This window comes from Dermochelys coriacea, chromosome 5 (assembly GCF_009764565.3).
Source record: "Dermochelys coriacea isolate rDerCor1 chromosome 5, rDerCor1.pri.v4, whole genome shotgun sequence".
Lineage (NCBI taxonomy): Eukaryota > Metazoa > Chordata > Testudines > Dermochelyidae > Dermochelys > Dermochelys coriacea.
Genome location: NC_050072.1, coordinates 79,294,662 through 79,313,819, shown reverse-complemented (window position 1 = coordinate 79,313,819; position 19,158 = coordinate 79,294,662). Strand labels below are relative to the sequence as shown.

Genomic DNA, 19,158 nt, shown 5'->3' with positions numbered 1-19,158 from the left:
TAGGATTAAACATTTTTAAGCAAAAATAAATATATTAAGATATGCCATATCCATGAACAATTGATTTTCTAATAGTGAGAGGGACCATTAACGTTTATTAGCCTCTGGTTATCTATTTTTAACAGCTCCCATAATAAACAATAAGACACTAAATAAAACCAATTAATCTTTTATTTTTTAACAACAGTCAGTATGATTAATTTCACATTGTGAGAAGTCACACCATTCTTTGTATGTAAATACTTCACAGTAGTAAATCAGTTATGAGCAAACATTAAGAAGCCAAATAAAATGTTGCCATTAGCCCCCAAATTGATTCAAACTCGATTTCTTGTCTATGATGACAATTTAGATTTTATATTATTCATAGTGCATTACACTGTATGATGCACAAAACGAACTTTGTAGAAGATTGTCTATTCTTATGTCCCTTGTCTCTCATTTTGTTGCCTTTCACCCAAATCTTGCAGGATTGACTATAAAAGATGTTATTTCACCAAATAAATTAACCCCTTGTGTGAGTCTGCATATATGATGCATATCTCTAATCAGATTAATCAAGAAAGGGATCAATTAAGTATTTTGGAGCTAGATACATGAATCATAAGTTAAGCAAAGCCTGTTTTAAAAAGAAGACAAATTTATGCATGCATAAATGTATGAGCTGATAATTTGTAAATGTCTTATCTACTTTCTTTGAACTGCAGGCAGTTCCCAATATGCAGAACTGTATGACTTTTTGAATACTGCTATAATATTTTATGGTATTTTCCAAGAAAGAGAGTATAAAATAAGCAGAAAAGTTATAATTTTGTTTTGTAACCATTTTTACTGTACTTGGGCTGTTGTTTTTCTTAGCAGAAAGAAATCAATACATTGTTTTTAAAAAATGAAAGCAGTGAAGCTGGACTGAATGTGAGGGATGATCGGTTTGGTGAGTACATGGATACCTTCAGAGCAGGGTTGTCTTTGATGTAGCAGTTATCTCCTGTGCCATCATTTTGCTCTGCTCTGGAAAACCGTATTAAGATGGTGGCCCCCTTATTCTCAGGGTCATGGAGAGAATAGGGGTCATGAAATGAAAACCAAAATGGTGGACTTTATAGGCTGAATTTTCAAAAAGAGGCACCTAGGTTGAAGCTGCAACATGGTTCTGACCCCATCCACAAACCCTCATTCAAAAACTCATACAGTTCTGCGTATTGGAAACTGCTTGCAGTGCAAAGAAAGTAGATAAGATATTTACAAAGCTCTTCCACAAATGCATAACTTTAGGCATGTGTTAGTGCCATTGACTGCAAATAAACTGCCCATGTGTTTAAAGTTACCCATGTGGGTAACAGCTTAGTTGGTCTGGGGTCATATACAAGTGGATGCTCCAGCAAATTTGAGTTTCTCTGCAGTTACTTTTATGCATGAATGGGTACGTACCAAGAATACCCTCTTCTAAATGTGAATACACATTTGCATGCATGTAAATTGTTATATGCATATTTTATAGGTGAAACATATGCATCTGTGTATGAAAATATGGTCCTAAGAATTTTTGAAACATAATTTTTCTGTAAAAATCTATCCTAGAATTTTCTCCCCATCACTGTGTGCTAGAAGTAATATAATAATTAATAATAACAATAATTAATTTACATCTCTATACTGTAGCACTTCAGAAAGGCTTTCATAGTGCTTTAGAAACGTTAATTAAGCCTAACAAATACATCTCTGAATTAGGTATTATTATACCAATTTTAAAGATAGTTTAACTTAAACAAAGAAATGTACATATAGGAGATCACTGAGAGTCAACAAAAAGAACGTAGCAGTCCTATCCTCCAATCCTCTCTCCTTAAAAATTAGGCCATATGCTTCATCTTCTCACCCAAACTCAAAGAAAGCATATCTCCCTATCTAAGAGGCAAATTCTGCCCACAGACAAAATTGCCCAGCTCTCATTTGCCTCATGTACTAGAAATTCATTTAGTTACCCATCTTTGATAACATTAAACTTCTGTTGGTAGATTTTACATTGTTAGATCATCAGCTTGTAGGGGCCCTCAATCTCTCTTCTTTAGAGACCAATCCAATGACTCTTACTCATGTGAGAGTCTCCCCTGGGTGCACTCATGAATGTAAAGGCTATAGGCTCAGATATCTAAAGTATAATTTTTTAAAGAATTTCTTTAAATATGGGTGAATCTCTGGCATCTAAGGGTTTACAATATTCTCAAATTACATTTTTCAAGCTCACAGAAATGGTTAAAAACTTTGTTTTTTGAGTGTACTTTAAACCTGTCTCTTGAATGCATAAATTCTATTGAAACCATTATTGCTGTTTTCTTTTGCCAGTGCTAAAAATCCTTTTTTTTTTTTTGTAGTCCACTTTCTGGGGGTGATCATCACAAAGTGAAACACCATCTATACACTTAACTGAATTTCACTCAAAATATGCATGCTTATCCAATCAACTGTATAACTTTTTGGGAAGATTGCACTAGAATATGACCATTTATTTACGGTTTTCTCATTTAAGTAAACCCCAACACAAAAATACATAGGGTTGAAACCACTTTTTCCAGTCTTCTTTTAGTAAAAGATTGATCTAATTAATCTATTTCTCTTGTGCCCATTCCTTCGGTATTGCAATATATGTCTTCTGAATCCAAAAGGGCAGAACTCCTGGACTAATCCAGCTCATATGAACATGTGTCCCATTTCTTTACACTGTCTCCAGCATAAATTGGAAGAAATATTTGAATGATGGGCTGCATGATCAGAGTCCTGAAAAAAATCTCAATTACTTTCTCTTTTATTTTCTAAATTTGTTAGTCTCTAAGGTGCCACAAGTACTCCTTTTCTTTTTTCTCTTTTATGGTGAGCTGGTCTTTTATGGGCCTCTTCACACAGTTTCATTCACTATCTTCATGGGTCTCATAGAATTCCAGTGTAAATCTTTTGAGAATGAGTTGCTTGTAACAGTGAGTTTTTTAATACCTGTAAACTTTTCACTGAAATACTGTCAAATCAGCAAAGCCAAATGGTGAATCAGATTCATTGTTTCCTCAGCTAGAGAAATACTAACCAATAGGAGAAAGCCTGACATACAGCTGCAGACACATTTCTCACTGGCAGAAGGCTAAGTGTAGGTACTTGTTGCTAGTGAAGAAACAAAGACATATTGCATGATGTCAGAATGCCAGGGAGTGGGACACCATGGCTTTCCCCACTAAACAGTTTGGTGCCAAGGCTTTACGGGAAGATAAAAGACTCCAATTCAGGCATTGTCTTAGTTTTTACGTTACCTGAGTCAATGAAAGCGGGGCATGTTGTGATGCTGGTACTCTCTGCCTTCAGGGAAGGGACTCCATGAATTGCTCTCACACACACGTCAGTGGTTTTGGAGCAGAACTGCAGACCTGGGCCAAAGTTTCAGTACCCTCTTCATTACTGAATGGATATGGAATTGGAGTGGAATCTGCTGTTTTGTATGGTTAATGAGAGGGGAAAATGCAACTCAGGGTGTCAGTGATACACTCCAACTGCCATTCTGAATGGCCCAAAATGACTGTTTCAGAGAGGTGAAGAAGCTGTTGGCATAATCCTTGCAGAGGGGCAGGATTAGTCAGGGAGTGCCTAGTTGTGGATGCTTTAGTTAAAAGAATCAGTTGCCTTGGACCCTACCACATGGAACATTTGAAGTTACTCACCATGAGTATTTATAAAGAGTTTCGTGCAGGTACTCAGTCTCTGTCAAACTGAACGGAGAGGACATGATTCTGCAAAGTGACATTTAAGTACTAGTCTACATCTTGAAGTTCTCACAGGGCTCAGATTGATGGGTTTTGTTATATTTACTAACTATGGGCCTACTCCTGAAACTCTTACTCACACCAAATAGTACTTATTCAAACAGAGTAGCCCCCATTGCAGCCAACAAGACTACAAACATGAGTAAGTACAACTCAGTAGAAGTAAGGATCACAGAATCAAGTCCTCTATGACTTTTGGGGCCATCATTTAATAAAGAACAAAATAGCTCATGTGTTTCTAAACTTCTGAAGCAGTAGGGGAGTGGTACCATTTTGTGCACCTTTTGCTACTCTTAACTATAAGTGCTGGAAGCCTGCAAACCTTTTTGAAAAGAGTATGCAAGAACAAATGTTCAATTCAGCAAGACATTTACTTTAATTGCACAATAATCCATAGTCACTCTATAAATAGACATAGACATTGTTCACAGGATTTCTTTTCTCTTTGGTTGCTATAGGTTTTTAAAAATTAAGTAATTAGTTAATTAGGGCAACAGTACCGAGAGCCAAAGATACACATCCTACAAAGAAAAATGTATTGCAAGAAAAATAGCAATTGGGATAGAGCCATGGTGCCTAGAGAAAAACATCAATTAAATTGACAACTTAATCTTTAAAAAAATAACCAGACATTCATTGCTGAACTGTAACAGCAAAACAAAGTGTACATTAATATACTTCAAGGAAACAAAGAGCACGAGGACCAGTTAACATCCAGAATCCACCCACCATGGACACACTTGCATGGATAGTGTCTACCCTCCAATCATCAGTTTAAATACATGACAATCAACAAGAGTAAATATCACACATACACATTGAATATGAAAGTGGGCCACAAGCAACACCTGGGAAGTGCAGGCATCCTCCCTCTGTTAACACCACTACATAGTATACATGACAATCAAAGAGAGAAAAAAGAAAGATGTAAATAAAAACTGGTCATTCTAAGAACTGTTGCTGATTTTTAAAAAAATAAATGAAAATATTTGTCTGAAAATGATTCACTGTGATTGAAGGCTTTCGCTTACCCCTTTCTGGAGCCCCCCAAATGGGATTGTTGGGAATTTCTGCAGCAGAAAAACAGAAGAGAAAAGGGATTTCTGACTCCTGGTTCAAGGAATAGAGGGTCAAATTGCCTCTGTCTGGGCAAGAGTTTAAGGAAAAACTCCAGAGGCTTGGATGGTCCCTGGGTCAAATATGGAGGGGTTTAGATCTTACCTCCCCACCCATCAAGTGACTCCAGAGAAACTATATTATTTAACAAACAGGAAAAAAAAAAAGACCTCAGTGGGAAAGGGAAGTAAATGAAAGGGGAAAATAAGCTTTCATTAAAATCTTAATTAATCTCAAATTCAAAGAAACTTCTGGGAGAACTTGGGACCCTCCTCATCTTGGGTTCACTATTACCCAGTATTTATATATTCAAACTTCTGCCTGCTGAATAGTATTCTGTTCTCAGGGGCTGATTGAAAAACATTTTTTTCTGTCCTTTTTCACTCTTATCTTATCCTCCACTCTCATTCAGATTTCTTCTGAGATAAAGGAAGTTTTAAGTCATTTCCTTCTTTGTATTTCTCAAATCCCAAATAGTTTGCATTTCTTAAATTTCACACTATGAAGTGGGGATCATAGCTACATTCAAGGATCCTTTTCCTGCTTTGACCACGTATAGTTAATCATGTTGCCTGAAAAACAAACACAACGCCAGACTAGATAGTCTCAAGGCCTTTGCTAGAGGAGGCAGCCACAGCTATTTCCCTCACATCAAAGATGCAGTGGCTGGTGTGTTTACAAATTCTGACAATAAACAGGTAGCTGTTTATCGGCTAGAGTGGTGCAGTAGATAGCAGAGAGAAATTCCAATCCTAAGAGTTGCATACAGTATCTCAGGCCAGCAGGCAAACGAGCTTTGGCAATTTATATCTTGATTTCTTGTTGCCAAGAAATTACTTTAAGAAATAAGAGGTGTTCCTAGAAATAAGCAAAGATACTTCTTTTCCAGTTCCTATGTTGCTAGCTATATGCTCTACTAATGCTATTTATAGTAGGAGAAAAGCCTGGCCATGACATAAGTTTAAATAATGGTGATTTCTAGTTAGGAATATGAGAACACAGAAAAATCTAGAATCTAAATGCAAGAACTCTGACCTATACTCCTATATTTTCAAAATGTTGCCAGAGGTTTTAGCTATGTGAATCACAATGAATACAGTTGGGAATCATATAGCTAAAATCCCAAACAATGTTTTAGAGAACTATGGGAAAATATTTTTCTCTGGCAGTTTTGGTTGTGTTACATATTGTGGGAACTCAGGAGGCATTTAAAAGTTGGCTGCTATCAGAAAATTACATAATTTATAGCATGAAAAAACCAATAAAAGCTATTTTTCTATACAAATATATATTTTTAACATGACAATGCTTTGTTTCTGCTGGAGCCAGCGTGCACTTTAGAAATTGCTAAAGGGCACGGAAACTTGAAAAGGTTTTGCCGCATCCAAAATTTTAGCAACTCTCAAAATTCTATTCAGGATTAAGTTCTGGACCCTAGTTCTACCACACACATTTTAAACTTCATCTATTTTTATCCAGCAGCATAGGATATATGCTTATTACACAAACACACACATTATATACTGCTATTGCATTTTTGTCAAATGTAACTTGCATTTGAGTGCTGCATTTAGAATGATTTTCCAGGAGATTCAGCTGTTTTACTCAAGCCTTCTTCACAGCTGAAGGAGAGACAAAACATGGGCAGTCTTATTTGTTGAATTAATTTGATTTTTGTCTTTTGTGCTGCCAGCGATCAAGATTGTCAAATAAACCAGCTTCGATTCATAAATAATAGTTCCATTATATCTACTCTGCCACTTGTCAGAGTACCTGAAATTTTAATTCACTTGTTCAGCTAAATTTCATCCTCAGTTCATGGCCATAAAATTCTCTATTGACAAACTTTCAAACCAACTTTGACTCTGAGGTATCTAGTCAACATTTTTCTTCTGTGCGGATATTAGTTTATTGAATAAGTGGCATCTGTTTTCCTCCATATCACTAGTGGAGTAGGTATTTCCTTTTGACAGCTTTCCACGATTTATGGGTTTGCATGCTCTGAAGAAAAATAGTACTAAGCAAAAAATTCCAATTCATTACCTCTTAGTACTTAATTAAGTTCATACACATTGCACACTATAGGTGAACCCTGAAATGATTATGACAGCCACTGAACAGCAAGCTATATTGTCTTTGGAAGACAAAGAGACTTTTCATTATCTTGACCTCATTTTTTCATCCATAATATTAATAAAATTTCCTTTTGTTTTGTTCCCTCTAACAGATGTACCAAACCATTCTGAAAACAAGATTATATTCTTGGCTATTTCCTCTTGTCTGTACATTTAGGTACCAAATGTTTTTACAAAATGTGAAGTCAAGCAATGGCCATTATCAGCTTACTTCACACAGCCACAGATGTATTATGTTGTGCAGGCTCCTCCTAATAATGGTTTAGTTTTGGAAATGATAACAGTCTGATAAAAGTAAAAAGCAGAAGGTCTGGCTACCCATCCATACAGAAATAAAGAGAGCCTGTGTTTTACCTGTCAGGGTTCTGCGTACACACATGCATCTGTAAGAGGATCCGCTGGGTGAAAGTCTTAAAGCATTGCCCACATTTCCAAAGGTGCCAGTCACTGAATTCAGAATTTAGTTGGCTCGTTGACGTTGGGCTTGCAAGAACTCGTTGGTTTTTGACACTGATCTGGTTAAATCCTGACTCGATGGGCCCAGACTTATCCAGAAGAGAAAAATTTCTGCTACACGGAGTCTGTGGAAATACTATGGATCGCTGTGGAGTGGCAGGGGGTAGTTTACTACTTTTGTTAAATGACTGTAGAGTGTCTGGTCTGGACATGGCCTCCATTACAGTCGAAGGGACATTCACTGGGAGAAAACAAAAAAGTAAATAAGATCTGCTTTACTATTTCTTAAAACTAACACAATTTGGGGAGAAAATCAAAAATATTCAAAGTTATTTTCAACTGACTGGATTCAAACAATTTAATGTTATTATAACACATATACGAAGGGCTGGAATGAGAATGCGATCCGAATGGAGAAGCTGGTTCTGACATGTAGGAAGTCATCTGAAGAGAGGTTTGAGAGTTTGTAAAGGTCCAGAGAAGAGTGACAAGAATGGTTAGAAGTATGATAGAATTCACATCGGAGAGAAAATTCTGCTGGGCTTACACTATATCAAATCTCTGTGTTGCAGAAAACAGACACAGCAGTAGTTCCCCTTATCCTATCAATGGGCAGTCACTAAAGGGCAATATTACACCCTCATTCATACACACAAAGCTTGTACAATACAAATCCAGGGTCTTCAATGTGATTGCTTGCATGATTAAGGTTAGTTGGATTTAGTTCATCATGAGACCTTGCAAAATATATGCCTACATATCTTTGTATCTCAGTTCCCCACCAATATAATGGGATTACTAATACTTCCCTACCTCACAGAGGTGTAGAAAAGATAAATTAATTAAGGTTTGTGAGGCACTCACATATTTTGATGATGAGCACAATGCAACACATGAGAAAATAAAATTTTGCATTCAGTGCAGCATTTGGATGTTGTGCAGTAAATGAATCATGGGGAGTCACACGTATAAAAGAAATATTTGAGATCTGCCTCATTCCTTGAGCACTGTCCATCTTGTGCACTGAATAAGGCAGGGATTCTGTGGAAAAAACAGTATGTGATCATGTACTTAAAGGCTGTACCATAACACACAATGTCACATGGATGTCTTAAATTCTGGTGTTTCATAACTTTGGAGTGCTTGAATTTGCAACCATAACATTGTTTTAATGTAGCATTTGGGGATTTCTCTCTCTCTCTCTCTCTCTCTCTCTCTCTCTCACACACACACATTTACCTTCTGAATACAAAAAGAAAAGGAGTACTTGTGGCACCTTAGAGACTAACAAATTTATTAGAGCATAAGCTTTCGTGAGCTACAGCTCACTTCAAGTATGTCTAGTTGAGATACAGCAGCAGTTTCAAATGGTCTGTTCAATGAATGATTGTGATTAATGTGATCAGTGAATAGTTACTGAAATAAAAAAATGCAGTACAAACCTATTTTGATATCCTACTGTAAATAATACAAAGTTCCTTTACAAAATTATTTTTTAAATGTTTCCTCGACCAAAACAAACATGGTAATCCATGTTATTTAATTTAGCTATGTGTAGTTCTTTCTATGGTGCTCTTCACTGTACAATCTGAGAACCTATTTTCTGAGTAGAGTTACCTCCAGTAGGATGTGCACTGCAGTGAAGTTTTTAAAACGCATCCAAACATCTTAGGTGTATGGAACAACATGTGCAGCAGAGCCTGTTATATGTAAACTTTTCTTTTCATAACTCTGTTTTACGTTTCTGTGTCACACAAGGGACATTTAATTTTTAAAAAATTTTAAGCATAAAACCTCCATCAAGAGACTCAAATAATGAGGTTTCAGAGCTAAGTAATATTGTCACAGTTCATTGTGGGTAAATTTTGAGGGTTTAAGTGGCATTTAGGTTATGCATAAGCCTGGTGCTGGCCTTCTGCCCAGAGATGAATTTTTCTCTTTCTGTCGGTCTCCCTAGCTTGTGGATGAAACTCCTTGGTTTCCCTTGTAGCGAAGTAATAAGTGACAATATTTAAAGTTTTAACTGTGATGGGATTTTGTTCACTGTATCATTAAAAAAAAATGATTTTGTAAAGTACAACTCACAGAAATGCAAATAATATTTCTGTATTACCCACTGGAGTGGATGATTTTTTTAGTGCAAAACATTATGGCCAGTAATTTAATGTCTTTAAAACTCCCCTCAACAGATTTGAAAACTCCAGATGAAAAAGGATGTTTATTTTTGACAGTTTAATCCCTGGTATCTTGCTGTTTTATTGCTGCCTGGTTCAGTATTTAAGTTGCTAAGAGACCAAGTTCATCTCAGTATAGCTGTTTAAGTATCCACGTATTTGACTGAAAAAATATAATATATAGTTTATTATGCGCTTGCAGCCACAGGGTCATTTTTGGCCAAAGTCATTCAAGCATTTATTATTTGCTTCTTCCACCACATAGTCACACATGGCTGTCACAATGGAAAAGAGTTCCCTGATGCAAGCTGAAAGAAGGTAGTCCTACACACACACACACACACACACACACACACACACACACACAGACCAATCCTATGAGGTGCTGAGCACTCTTAATTCCCACTGAAGACAAGTACACACAGCACCTTGCATGACTGGGTCTGTGATATAAATTATATGCCTTTTTTAAATTCACAGTAAAATAAAATGGCAGGGGAGAGGAATGAATGGAATTGGGGATAGTTGTGACAGGATGGGGGCTACATCATCATATAAGGTTATTTGTAATTAGCCTTTATTTAAAGGAACTAGCATTTTCTCTAACCACAAGGACCTCATCTTTATGGACAGCCAGCCTAGGCCTCCATCAACACATCCCACAGTAATATGATGAAGCAGCATTGACAGTGGCTGGAAAGATCATATTATGTTATCTTTTTGGCAAGAGAGTAAATCCTATGATAGAACTGGCAACTAGTGAGAGGGTTGTGGAAGTAAACAGAGAATAAACTGGCAATAAATCCCTAGTAAGGAGGGATTTCATATGTTGCTATGCCATAGGGGGAACCTGCAATTTAGGTCCGAGTCCTGCCCTCCTGTAGATTTGTGCGTTTTACTCATACTTCATGTTCCACTGAAGTCATATATCTTAAGAATTTCCAGAATCAGAGCCTTATTTTGTAATCGTCCAGCTTACCTTAAATAAATATCCATGGTTTACTTCATACTTCTTAAGAAACACAAGGAACAAAACAGATTAATTGTGAAATATGCACTGTGGACATATAGTTAGAAATAAAATACTTACAGTTTTCATCCTGTGCAATACACTGTAAAGGGATTCCAAAGAAAGATGTGTAGCTGTCATTGTACCACACCAGCAGTTCAGTGCCTCTGGGGATATCTATACAGGCCCTGTAGAATATATTTGACCTAGTCATAACAAACAGAAAAATAGCCCAGTTTAGAAACAGGTAGTGCTCCTTTTACCATATGCACAATTATGATAGAATTCCACTGTTTTGGAAGAATTTCTGCAAGTTATCCTGAAAGAATAGTTCATTGATTATAGTAAACCTGAATCCATCTCATCAATGTGGGACTCCAATTAGTGCTTGTAACACAGGATAACAAACAGCTTCAAGCTACTTTGTAAGTATACCTATACTACGAAATTAGGTCGATATTATAGAAATCGATTTTATACAGTCGATTGCATATGCCCACACTAAGCGCATTAGGTCAGCAGAGTGCGTCCTCACTAACGTGGCTAGCATCAACTTACGAAGCGATGCATTGTGGCTAGCTAGCCCACAGTTCCCACAATTTCCTCCGCCCATTGGAATTCTGGGTTAAGCTCCCAATGCCTGATGTAGCAAAAACACTGTTGCGGGTAGTTTTGGGTACATGTTGTCAGTCGCCCCTCCCTCTGTGAAAGCAATGGCAGACAATGGTTTCATGCCTTTTTTCCATGCGGACACCATATTGCTTTCAGCAGCCAGTGCATTAGGACTGCTAACCATCATCATCCACTGCAACTCTGCTCTGCTGCTATTGTCTCAATTGTGAATTTCTCCATGTTGTCTGTCATGGGCTCCCGGGTACATGTGTTCTTCCTCAGGAAATGTGCGCGGTGCAAACCGTCGTCAGCCACCGCTTCCGCTGCAACTCTGCTCTCGTGCAGAGGCCATGCCACAGCAAGCATGGAGCCCGCTCAGATCACCACAGCAGTTATAAGCATTGTAAACACCTCACGCGTTATCCTTAAGTATGTGCAGAACCAGAACCTGCAAAAGCTGGCGAGGCGGCGACGGCAGTGCGGTGATGAGAGTGATGAGGACATGAACACAGACTTCTCTCAAAATACGGGCCCTGGCAATTTGGTCATCCTGGTGGCAATGGGGCAGGCTCATGCTGTGGAACGCTGATTCTGGGCCCGGGAAACAAGCACAGACTGGTGGGACCACATAGCGTTGTAGGTTGATTCCCAGTGGCTGCAAAACTTTCGCATACATAAAGGCATTTTCATGAAACTTTGTGGCTTGCTTTCCCCTGCTCTGAAGCACAAGAATACCAAGATGAGATCAGCCCTCACAGTTCACAAGCAAGTGGTGATAGCCCTCTAGAAGCTTGCAACGCCAACTACCGGTCAGTCAGGAATCAACGCAATCACTGAGCTGCTGCTATCAAGGGTAGTGACTCTGGGAAATGTGCAGGTTATAGTGGATGGCTTTGCTCCCATGGGATTCCCTAACTGTGGTGGGGCAATAGATGGAATGCATATCCCTATCATGGGACTGGACCACCTTGGCAGCCAGTACGTAAATAGTAAGGGGTACTTTTCAATGGTGCTGCAAGCACTGGAGGATCACAAGGGACATTTCACCAACATCAACGTGGGATGGCCGGGAAAGGTACATGAAGCTCGCATCTTCAGGAACTCTGGTCTGTTTGAACAGCTGCGGGAAGGGACTTACTTCCCAGACCAGAAAGTAACTGTTAGGGATGTTAAAATGCCTATAGTTATCCTTGGGGACCCAGCCTACCCCTTAAAACCATGGCTGATGAAGCCATACACAGGCACCCGGGACAGTAGTAAGGGGCTGTTCAACTATAGGCTGAGCAAGTACAGAATGGTGGTAGAATGTGCATTTGGACGTTTAAAAGCGCACTGGTGCAGTGTACTGACTCGGTTAGACCACAGCGAAATTGTTATTGCTGCTTGCTGAGTGCTCCACAATATTTGTGAGAGTAAGGGGGAGACGTTTATGGTGCGGTGGGAGGTTGAGGCAAATTGCCACACCCAGACACCAGGGTGATTAGAAGAGCACAGCAGGGCACGCTGCACATCAGAGAAGCTTTGAAAACCAGTTTCATGTATTGGCTAGGCTACAGTACAACAGTTCTGTTTATTTCTCCTTGATGAAAATCTGCCCGCTTGGTTCACTCTACTTCCCTGTAAGCCAACCGCCCTCTCCACTTCACTCACCGCTTGCAGAGGCAATAAAGTCATTGTTGTTTCAAAATCATGCATTCTTTATTAATTCATCACACAAATAGGGGGATAACTGCCAAGGGAGCCCGGGAGAGGTGGGGGAGGAGGGAAGCACCAGGTCGGGTGAGGGAGGAGGGAAGGACAAGGCCACACTGCACTTCAAAACTTATTTCATGTCAGCCTTCTGTTGCTTGGGCAGTCTGGGGTGAAGTGGTTGGGTGCCCAGAGGGCCCCGACCCCCTGCGTTCTTGGGTATGTGGGTGAGGAGGCTATGGAACCTGGGGAGGAGGGCGAGCAGTTACACAGGAGCTGCAGTGGTGGGCTGTGCTCCTGATGCCTTTCCTGCAGCTCCACCAGACGCCGGAGCATATCAGTTTGATCCCACAGTAACCTCAGCATTGCATCCTGCCTCCTCTCATCATGCTGCCGCCACCTCTCCTTTTGCTCCCACAACCTCTAATCTTGCTCGTCCCTCCTATCCTTGTGTTCATTTTCTGCTTTCCTGGACTCTGCCATTGTTTGCCTCCATGCATTCTGCTGAGCTCTTTCAGTGCGGGAGGACTGCATGAGCTCAGAGAACATTTCATCGTGAGTGCATTTTTTTCGCCGTCTTATCTACGCTAGTTTCTGGGACAGAGATGATCGGGGGAGCGTTGAAACATTTGCAGCCGCAGGAGGAAAAAAAGGGAGAGTAGTATTTAAAAAGACTAATTTTAGAGAACAATGGGTAGACTTTTTCAGGGTGAACCAAGCTGTTAACATTACATAGCACATGTGCTTTTGGTACAAGGTCGCATTTTGCTTTTTGTATTGAGGGCCTGCTGGTTTGGTGAGAGAGATCACACACACAGGGCTGGGCAACAGAATTTGGCTTGCAGGCAGCCATGGTAAGCCACAATCTTTCAGCTTCTTCAACCTTCATAATGTGGTAATGGTTTCAAACAGCAGCACCCTCCTTTTCCATACCAAGCACCCGTTGGGTTGGCCATTTAAAAGGAGGGGCTGTGGTTTTCAGGTTAACATGCAGCACAAACCCAACTAACCTCCACACTCACCCAATTCTTTGGGATGATCACTTCACCCCTCCTCCCACCGCGTGACTAGTATCAGGGAAGATCCCTGCCAGCCAAACGCAAACAGCTCAGCGTGAACGGCCCCACTCCCACCGCATGGCTAAAAGTGGGGATGATTTCTTTTCAATGGTCACCTCTGATTGTTCCCTTAACAATGTCCCTGGAGGATTTCCGCTTCATCCCCAGACACGTTAACAGACTTTTCAAGTAGCTGTACTGGCCACAAATGCATCCCAAGTCTTCTGGGCAAATTAATCATTAAACACGCTTGCTTTTAAACCATGTATTATATTTACAAAAGGTACACTCACCAGAGGTGCCTTCTCTGGCTTCATGGTCCGGGAGCCCACCTTGGAAGGGTTCGGAGGGTATTGGCTCCAGGGTGAGAAACAGTTCCTGGCTGTCTGGGAGAATGGTTTCTCCACTTGCCTGTTGTGCACTATCCTCGTCCTCCTCCTCATCTTCCTCATCACTGTTGTGTGAGACTCCATGGACAGGGGTGAGGTAGTGGTAGGGACACCCCCTACAATTACAGGCAGCTCATCATAGAAGCGGCATGTCTGGGGCTCTGACCCGGAGCAGCCATTTGCCTCTTTGGTAGGTTTGCCTGAGCTTCTTAATTTTCACGTGGCTCTGCTGCGGGTCCCTGTTATAGCCTCTGTCCATCATACCCTTGGAGATTTTTTCAAATATTTTGGCATTTTGTCTTTTGGAACTGAGTTCTGATAGCACGGATTCGTCTCCCCATACAGAGATCAGATCCAGTACCTCCCGTTCAGTCCATGCTGGAGCTCTTTTGCGATTCTGGGACTGCATAGTCACCTGTGCTAATGAGCTCTGCACGGTCACCTCTGCTGATGAGCTTGCCACGCTGGCCAAACAGGAAATGAAATTCAAAAGTTCCAGGTGCTTTTCCTGTCTAGTGCATCTGAGTTGAAAGTGCTGTCCAGAGTGGTCACAAGGGAGCACTCTGGGATAGCTCCTGGAGGCCAATACCATTGAATTTCGTTCACACTACCCAAAATTTGACCCGGCGATATCGATTTCAGTGCTAATCCCCTCGTTGGGGAGGAGTACAGAAATCGATTTTAAGAGCCCTTTAAATTGACAAAAATGGTTTAGTCATGTGGATGGGTGCAGGGTTAAATCGATCTAATGCTGCTAAATTCCATCTAAACTCGTAGTGTAGACCAGGGCTAAGGTAGTTTAAGCCCTAAGAAAATGTTTTACAAACATAATAATCTATTGTTGTTGCAGTATCCTTTTTGAAAGAAATTTTAAGGGAGACAGGTTTTTTTGTTTCAAAAACATTCCAGTGCAGAATTTGGAATGCAAATTGCACCAGTGCACAAGATCTAGTAAGTGGGACCGACTCAAAACAGATGAGTTTATTTTCACTATCCAAACTGAGGGAAACTTCAAACACACAGTTTAGAAGGTAAAAAGTAAATAGATAATAATTCTTTTAGATTTAGTAAGTGCTGTTAGTAACAGAAGTAAAGAATTTTTTTAAATACAGAAAATGATTTTTAACATGTGTCCTCTTATATTTCCTTCAGTCTCACAACAGAAATATACCTCCCAAAAGAGAGAGAACTAGGGTTGAATAATATGGACTTTTGGCCCAGAAGAGTCCAAAAAAAGGGCTTGTAATGAAAAAGAGCTACTGAGGAAATCTTTCTCAATATGAAACATGGGAACAAGATAGATGGCCCCTCGGGTAAGTATGATCTAGTATTCACCATAACTGAGAATCCTTCTATAAGTTAAAAGAAAAGGAGTACTTGTGGCACCTTAGAGACTAACAAATTTATTTGAGCATAAGCTTTCGTGAGCTACAGCTCACTTCATCGGATGCATTCGGTGGAAAATACACAAAGAACATGAAACAATGGGTTTTATCATACACACTGTAAGGAGAGTGATCACTTAAGATGAGCTATTACCAGCAGGAAGGGTGAGGGGAGGAAAACCTTTTATGGTGATAATCAAGGTGGGCCATTTCCAGCAGTTAACAAAAACGTCTGAGGAACAGTGGGGGGTGGGGTGGGGAGAAGAAATAGTTTTACTTTGTGTAATGACCTATCCACTCCCAGTCTCTATTCAAGCCTAAGTTAATTGTATCCAGTTTGCAAATTAATTCCAATTCAGCAGTCTCTCCTTGGAGTCTGTTTTTGAAGTTTTTTTGTTGAAGGATAGCCACTCTCAGGTCTGTAATCGAGTGACCGGAGAGATTGAAGTGTTCTCCGACTGGTTTTTGAATGTTATAATTCTTGACGTCTGATTTGTGTCCATTCATTCTTTTACGTAGAGACTGTCCAGTTTGGCCAATGTACATGGCAGAGGGGCATTGCTGGCACATGATGGCATATATCACATTGGTAGATGCGCAGGTGAACGAGCCTCTGATAGTGTGGCTGATGTGATTAGGCCCTATGATGATGTCCTCTGAACAGATATGTGGACAGAGTTGGCAACGGGCTTTGTTGCAAGGATAGGTTCCTGGGTTAGTGGTTCCGTTGTGTGGTGTTTGGTTGCTGGTGAGTATTTGCTTCAGGTTGGGGGGCTGTCTGTAAGCAAGGACTGGCCTGTCTCCCAAGATCTGTGAGAGTGATGGGTCGTCCTTCAGGATAAGTTGTAGATCTTTGATGATGCGTTGCAGAGGTTTTAGTTGGGGGCTGAAGGTGATGGCTAGTGGCGTTCTGTTGTTTTCTTTGTTGGGCCTGTCCTGTAGTAGGTGACTTCTGGGTACTCTTCTGGCTCTGTCAATCTGTTTCTTCACTTCAGCAGGTGGGTATTGTAGTTTTAAGAATGCATGATAGAGATCTTGCAGGTGTTTGTCTCTGTCTGAAGGGTTGGAGCAAATGCGGTTATATCGTAGAGCTTGGCTGTAGACAATGGATCGTGTGGTGTGATCTGGATGAAAGCTAGAGGCATGTAGGTAGGAATAGCTGTCAGTAGGTTTCCGATATAGGGTGGTGTTTATGTGACCATCGCTTATTAGCGCTGTAGTGTCCAGGAAGTGGATCTCTTGTGTGGACTGGTCCAGGCTGAGGTTGATGGTGGGATGGAAATTGTTGAAATCATGGTGGAATTCCTCAAGGGCTTCTTTTCCATGGGTCCAGATGATGAAGATGTCATCAATGTAGCGCAAGTAGAGTAGGAGTGTTAGGAGATGAGAGCTAAGGAAGCGTTGTTCTAAGTCAGCCATAAAAATGTTGGCATACTGTGGGGCCATGCGGGTACCCATAGCAGTGCCGCTCATTTGAAGGTATACATTGTCCCCAAATGTGAAATAATTATGGGCGAGAACAAAGTCAAAAAGTTCAGCCACCAGGTTAGCCGTGACATTATCTGGGATACTGTTCCTGATAGCTTGTAGTCCATCTTTGTGTGAAATGTTGGCGTAGAGGGCTTCTACAGCCATAGTGGCCAGGATGGTGTTTTCTGGAAGATCACCAATGGATTGTAGTTTCCTCAGGAAGTCAGTGTTGTCTTGAAGATAGCTGGGAGTGCTAGTAGCGTAGGGCCTGAGGAGGGAATCTACATAGCCAGACAATTCTGCTGTCAGGGTGCCAATGCCTGAGATGATGGGGCATCCAGGATTTCCAGGTTTATGGATCTTGGGTAGCAGATAGAATACCCCAGGTCGGGGTTCCAGGGGTGTGTCTGTGCGGATTTGTTCTTGTGCTTTTTCAGGGATTTTCTTGAGCAAATGTTGTAGTTTCTTTTGGTAACCCTCAGTGGGATCAGAGGGTAATGGCTTGTCCACATATCTATTCAGAGGACACCATCATGGGGCCTAATCACATCAGCCACACTATCAGAGGCTCGTTCACCTGCTCATCTACCAATGTGATATATGCCATCATGTGCCAGCAATGCCCCTCTGCCATGTACATTCGTCAAACTGGACAGTCTCTACGTAAAAGAATAAATGGACACGATTCAGACGTCAAGAATTATAACATTCAAAAACCAGTCAGAGAACACTTCAATCTCTCCGGTCACTCGATTACAGACCTGAGAGTGGCTATCCTTCAACAAAAAAACTTCAAAAACAGACTCCAACGAGAGACTGCTGAATTGGAATTAATTTGCAAATGGATACAATTAACTTAGGCTTGAATAGAGACTGGGAGCGGATGGGTCATTACACAAAGTAAATCTATTTCCCCATGTTATTTCTCCCCCCCACCCCACCCCCCACTGTTCCTCTGACATTTTTGTTAACTGCTGGAAATGGCCCACCTTGATTATCACCATAAAAGGTTTTCCTCCCCCCCCTTTCTGCTGGTAATAGCTCATCTTAAGTGATCAATCTCCTTACACGGTGTATGATAAAACCCACTGTTTCATGTTCTCTGTGTGTGTATATAAATCTCCCCACTGTATTTTCCACTGAATGCATCCGATGAAGTGAGCTGTAGCTCACGAAAGCTTATGCTCTAATAAATTTGTTAGTCTCTAAGGTGCCACAAGTACTCCTTTTCTTTTTGCGAATACAGACTAACACGGCTGCTACTCTGAAACCTTCTATAAGTTCTATCGTCTGGGAAAACACTGGGACATTCATAAGCCATGGATCTGAGAGTTCTCAAATTTAGGGAAAAAACCCTAGAGTTTTGCAATCAAAAGACTAGAGGGCCTGATCCTGATCTCTCTTTGAGTTAAGGACTCGAGTAATTCCAACTAAGTTAGAGATAAGTGCAAAATCAGTGTGACATCAGAATCGAGCATCTAGAAGAGGAACTGAAAATCTTATTGGTTTGTAGTAGCTTTTCGCTTAACCCTGGTACAGTACAGTAAAACACCCTTATATGAGATGGATAGAAATTCAATACATACAAGAAGAGCATTCCACTCTGCCTGAACGATTACACACCAAAATGATACAGTCAAGGTACCAAGAAATGACCATTTTTTAAAACAGCTTGTGTAAGGCAGAAAAATATCTATAGACTTTAAAAAAAAAGTTCGACCTCAACTGGTTTTCTCAGTGAAGAATTGCTACAAATATTAGCCTGAAGTTCAAGATAAAAGAGTTTAGGGTTGGTAGGCCTTAAATTTAGCCTTTCTGTAAAGAATTTGCCATAGCCATGCAATTTGTTCCTTGTATAA

At 40.4% G+C, this 19,158-nt stretch overlaps 1 protein-coding gene across 2 annotated transcripts in view; it reads right to left on the bottom strand.

Annotated features, from left to right (window-relative positions):
* The window catches only part of PRDM6 (PR/SET domain 6), a 99,122-nt gene that overhangs the window by 18,809 nt on the left and 61,155 nt on the right, over positions 1–19,158 (bottom strand). Inside the window, exons 5-7 of one of the 2 annotated variants that reach the window (XM_043514988.1) lie at positions 10,778–10,902; positions 7,412–7,754; positions 4,103–4,876 (exon numbers count right to left, since the gene is read on the bottom strand). In XM_043514988.1, the coding sequence (XP_043370923.1) occupies positions 4,834–4,876; positions 7,412–7,754; positions 10,778–10,902 (511 nt within the window). In that variant the 3' untranslated portion in view covers positions 4,103–4,833. Of the gene's footprint in view, positions 1–4,102; positions 4,877–7,411; positions 7,755–10,777; positions 10,903–19,158 lie in introns of those variants that run through there. The other variant, XM_038403546.2, reaches the window with a different exon arrangement.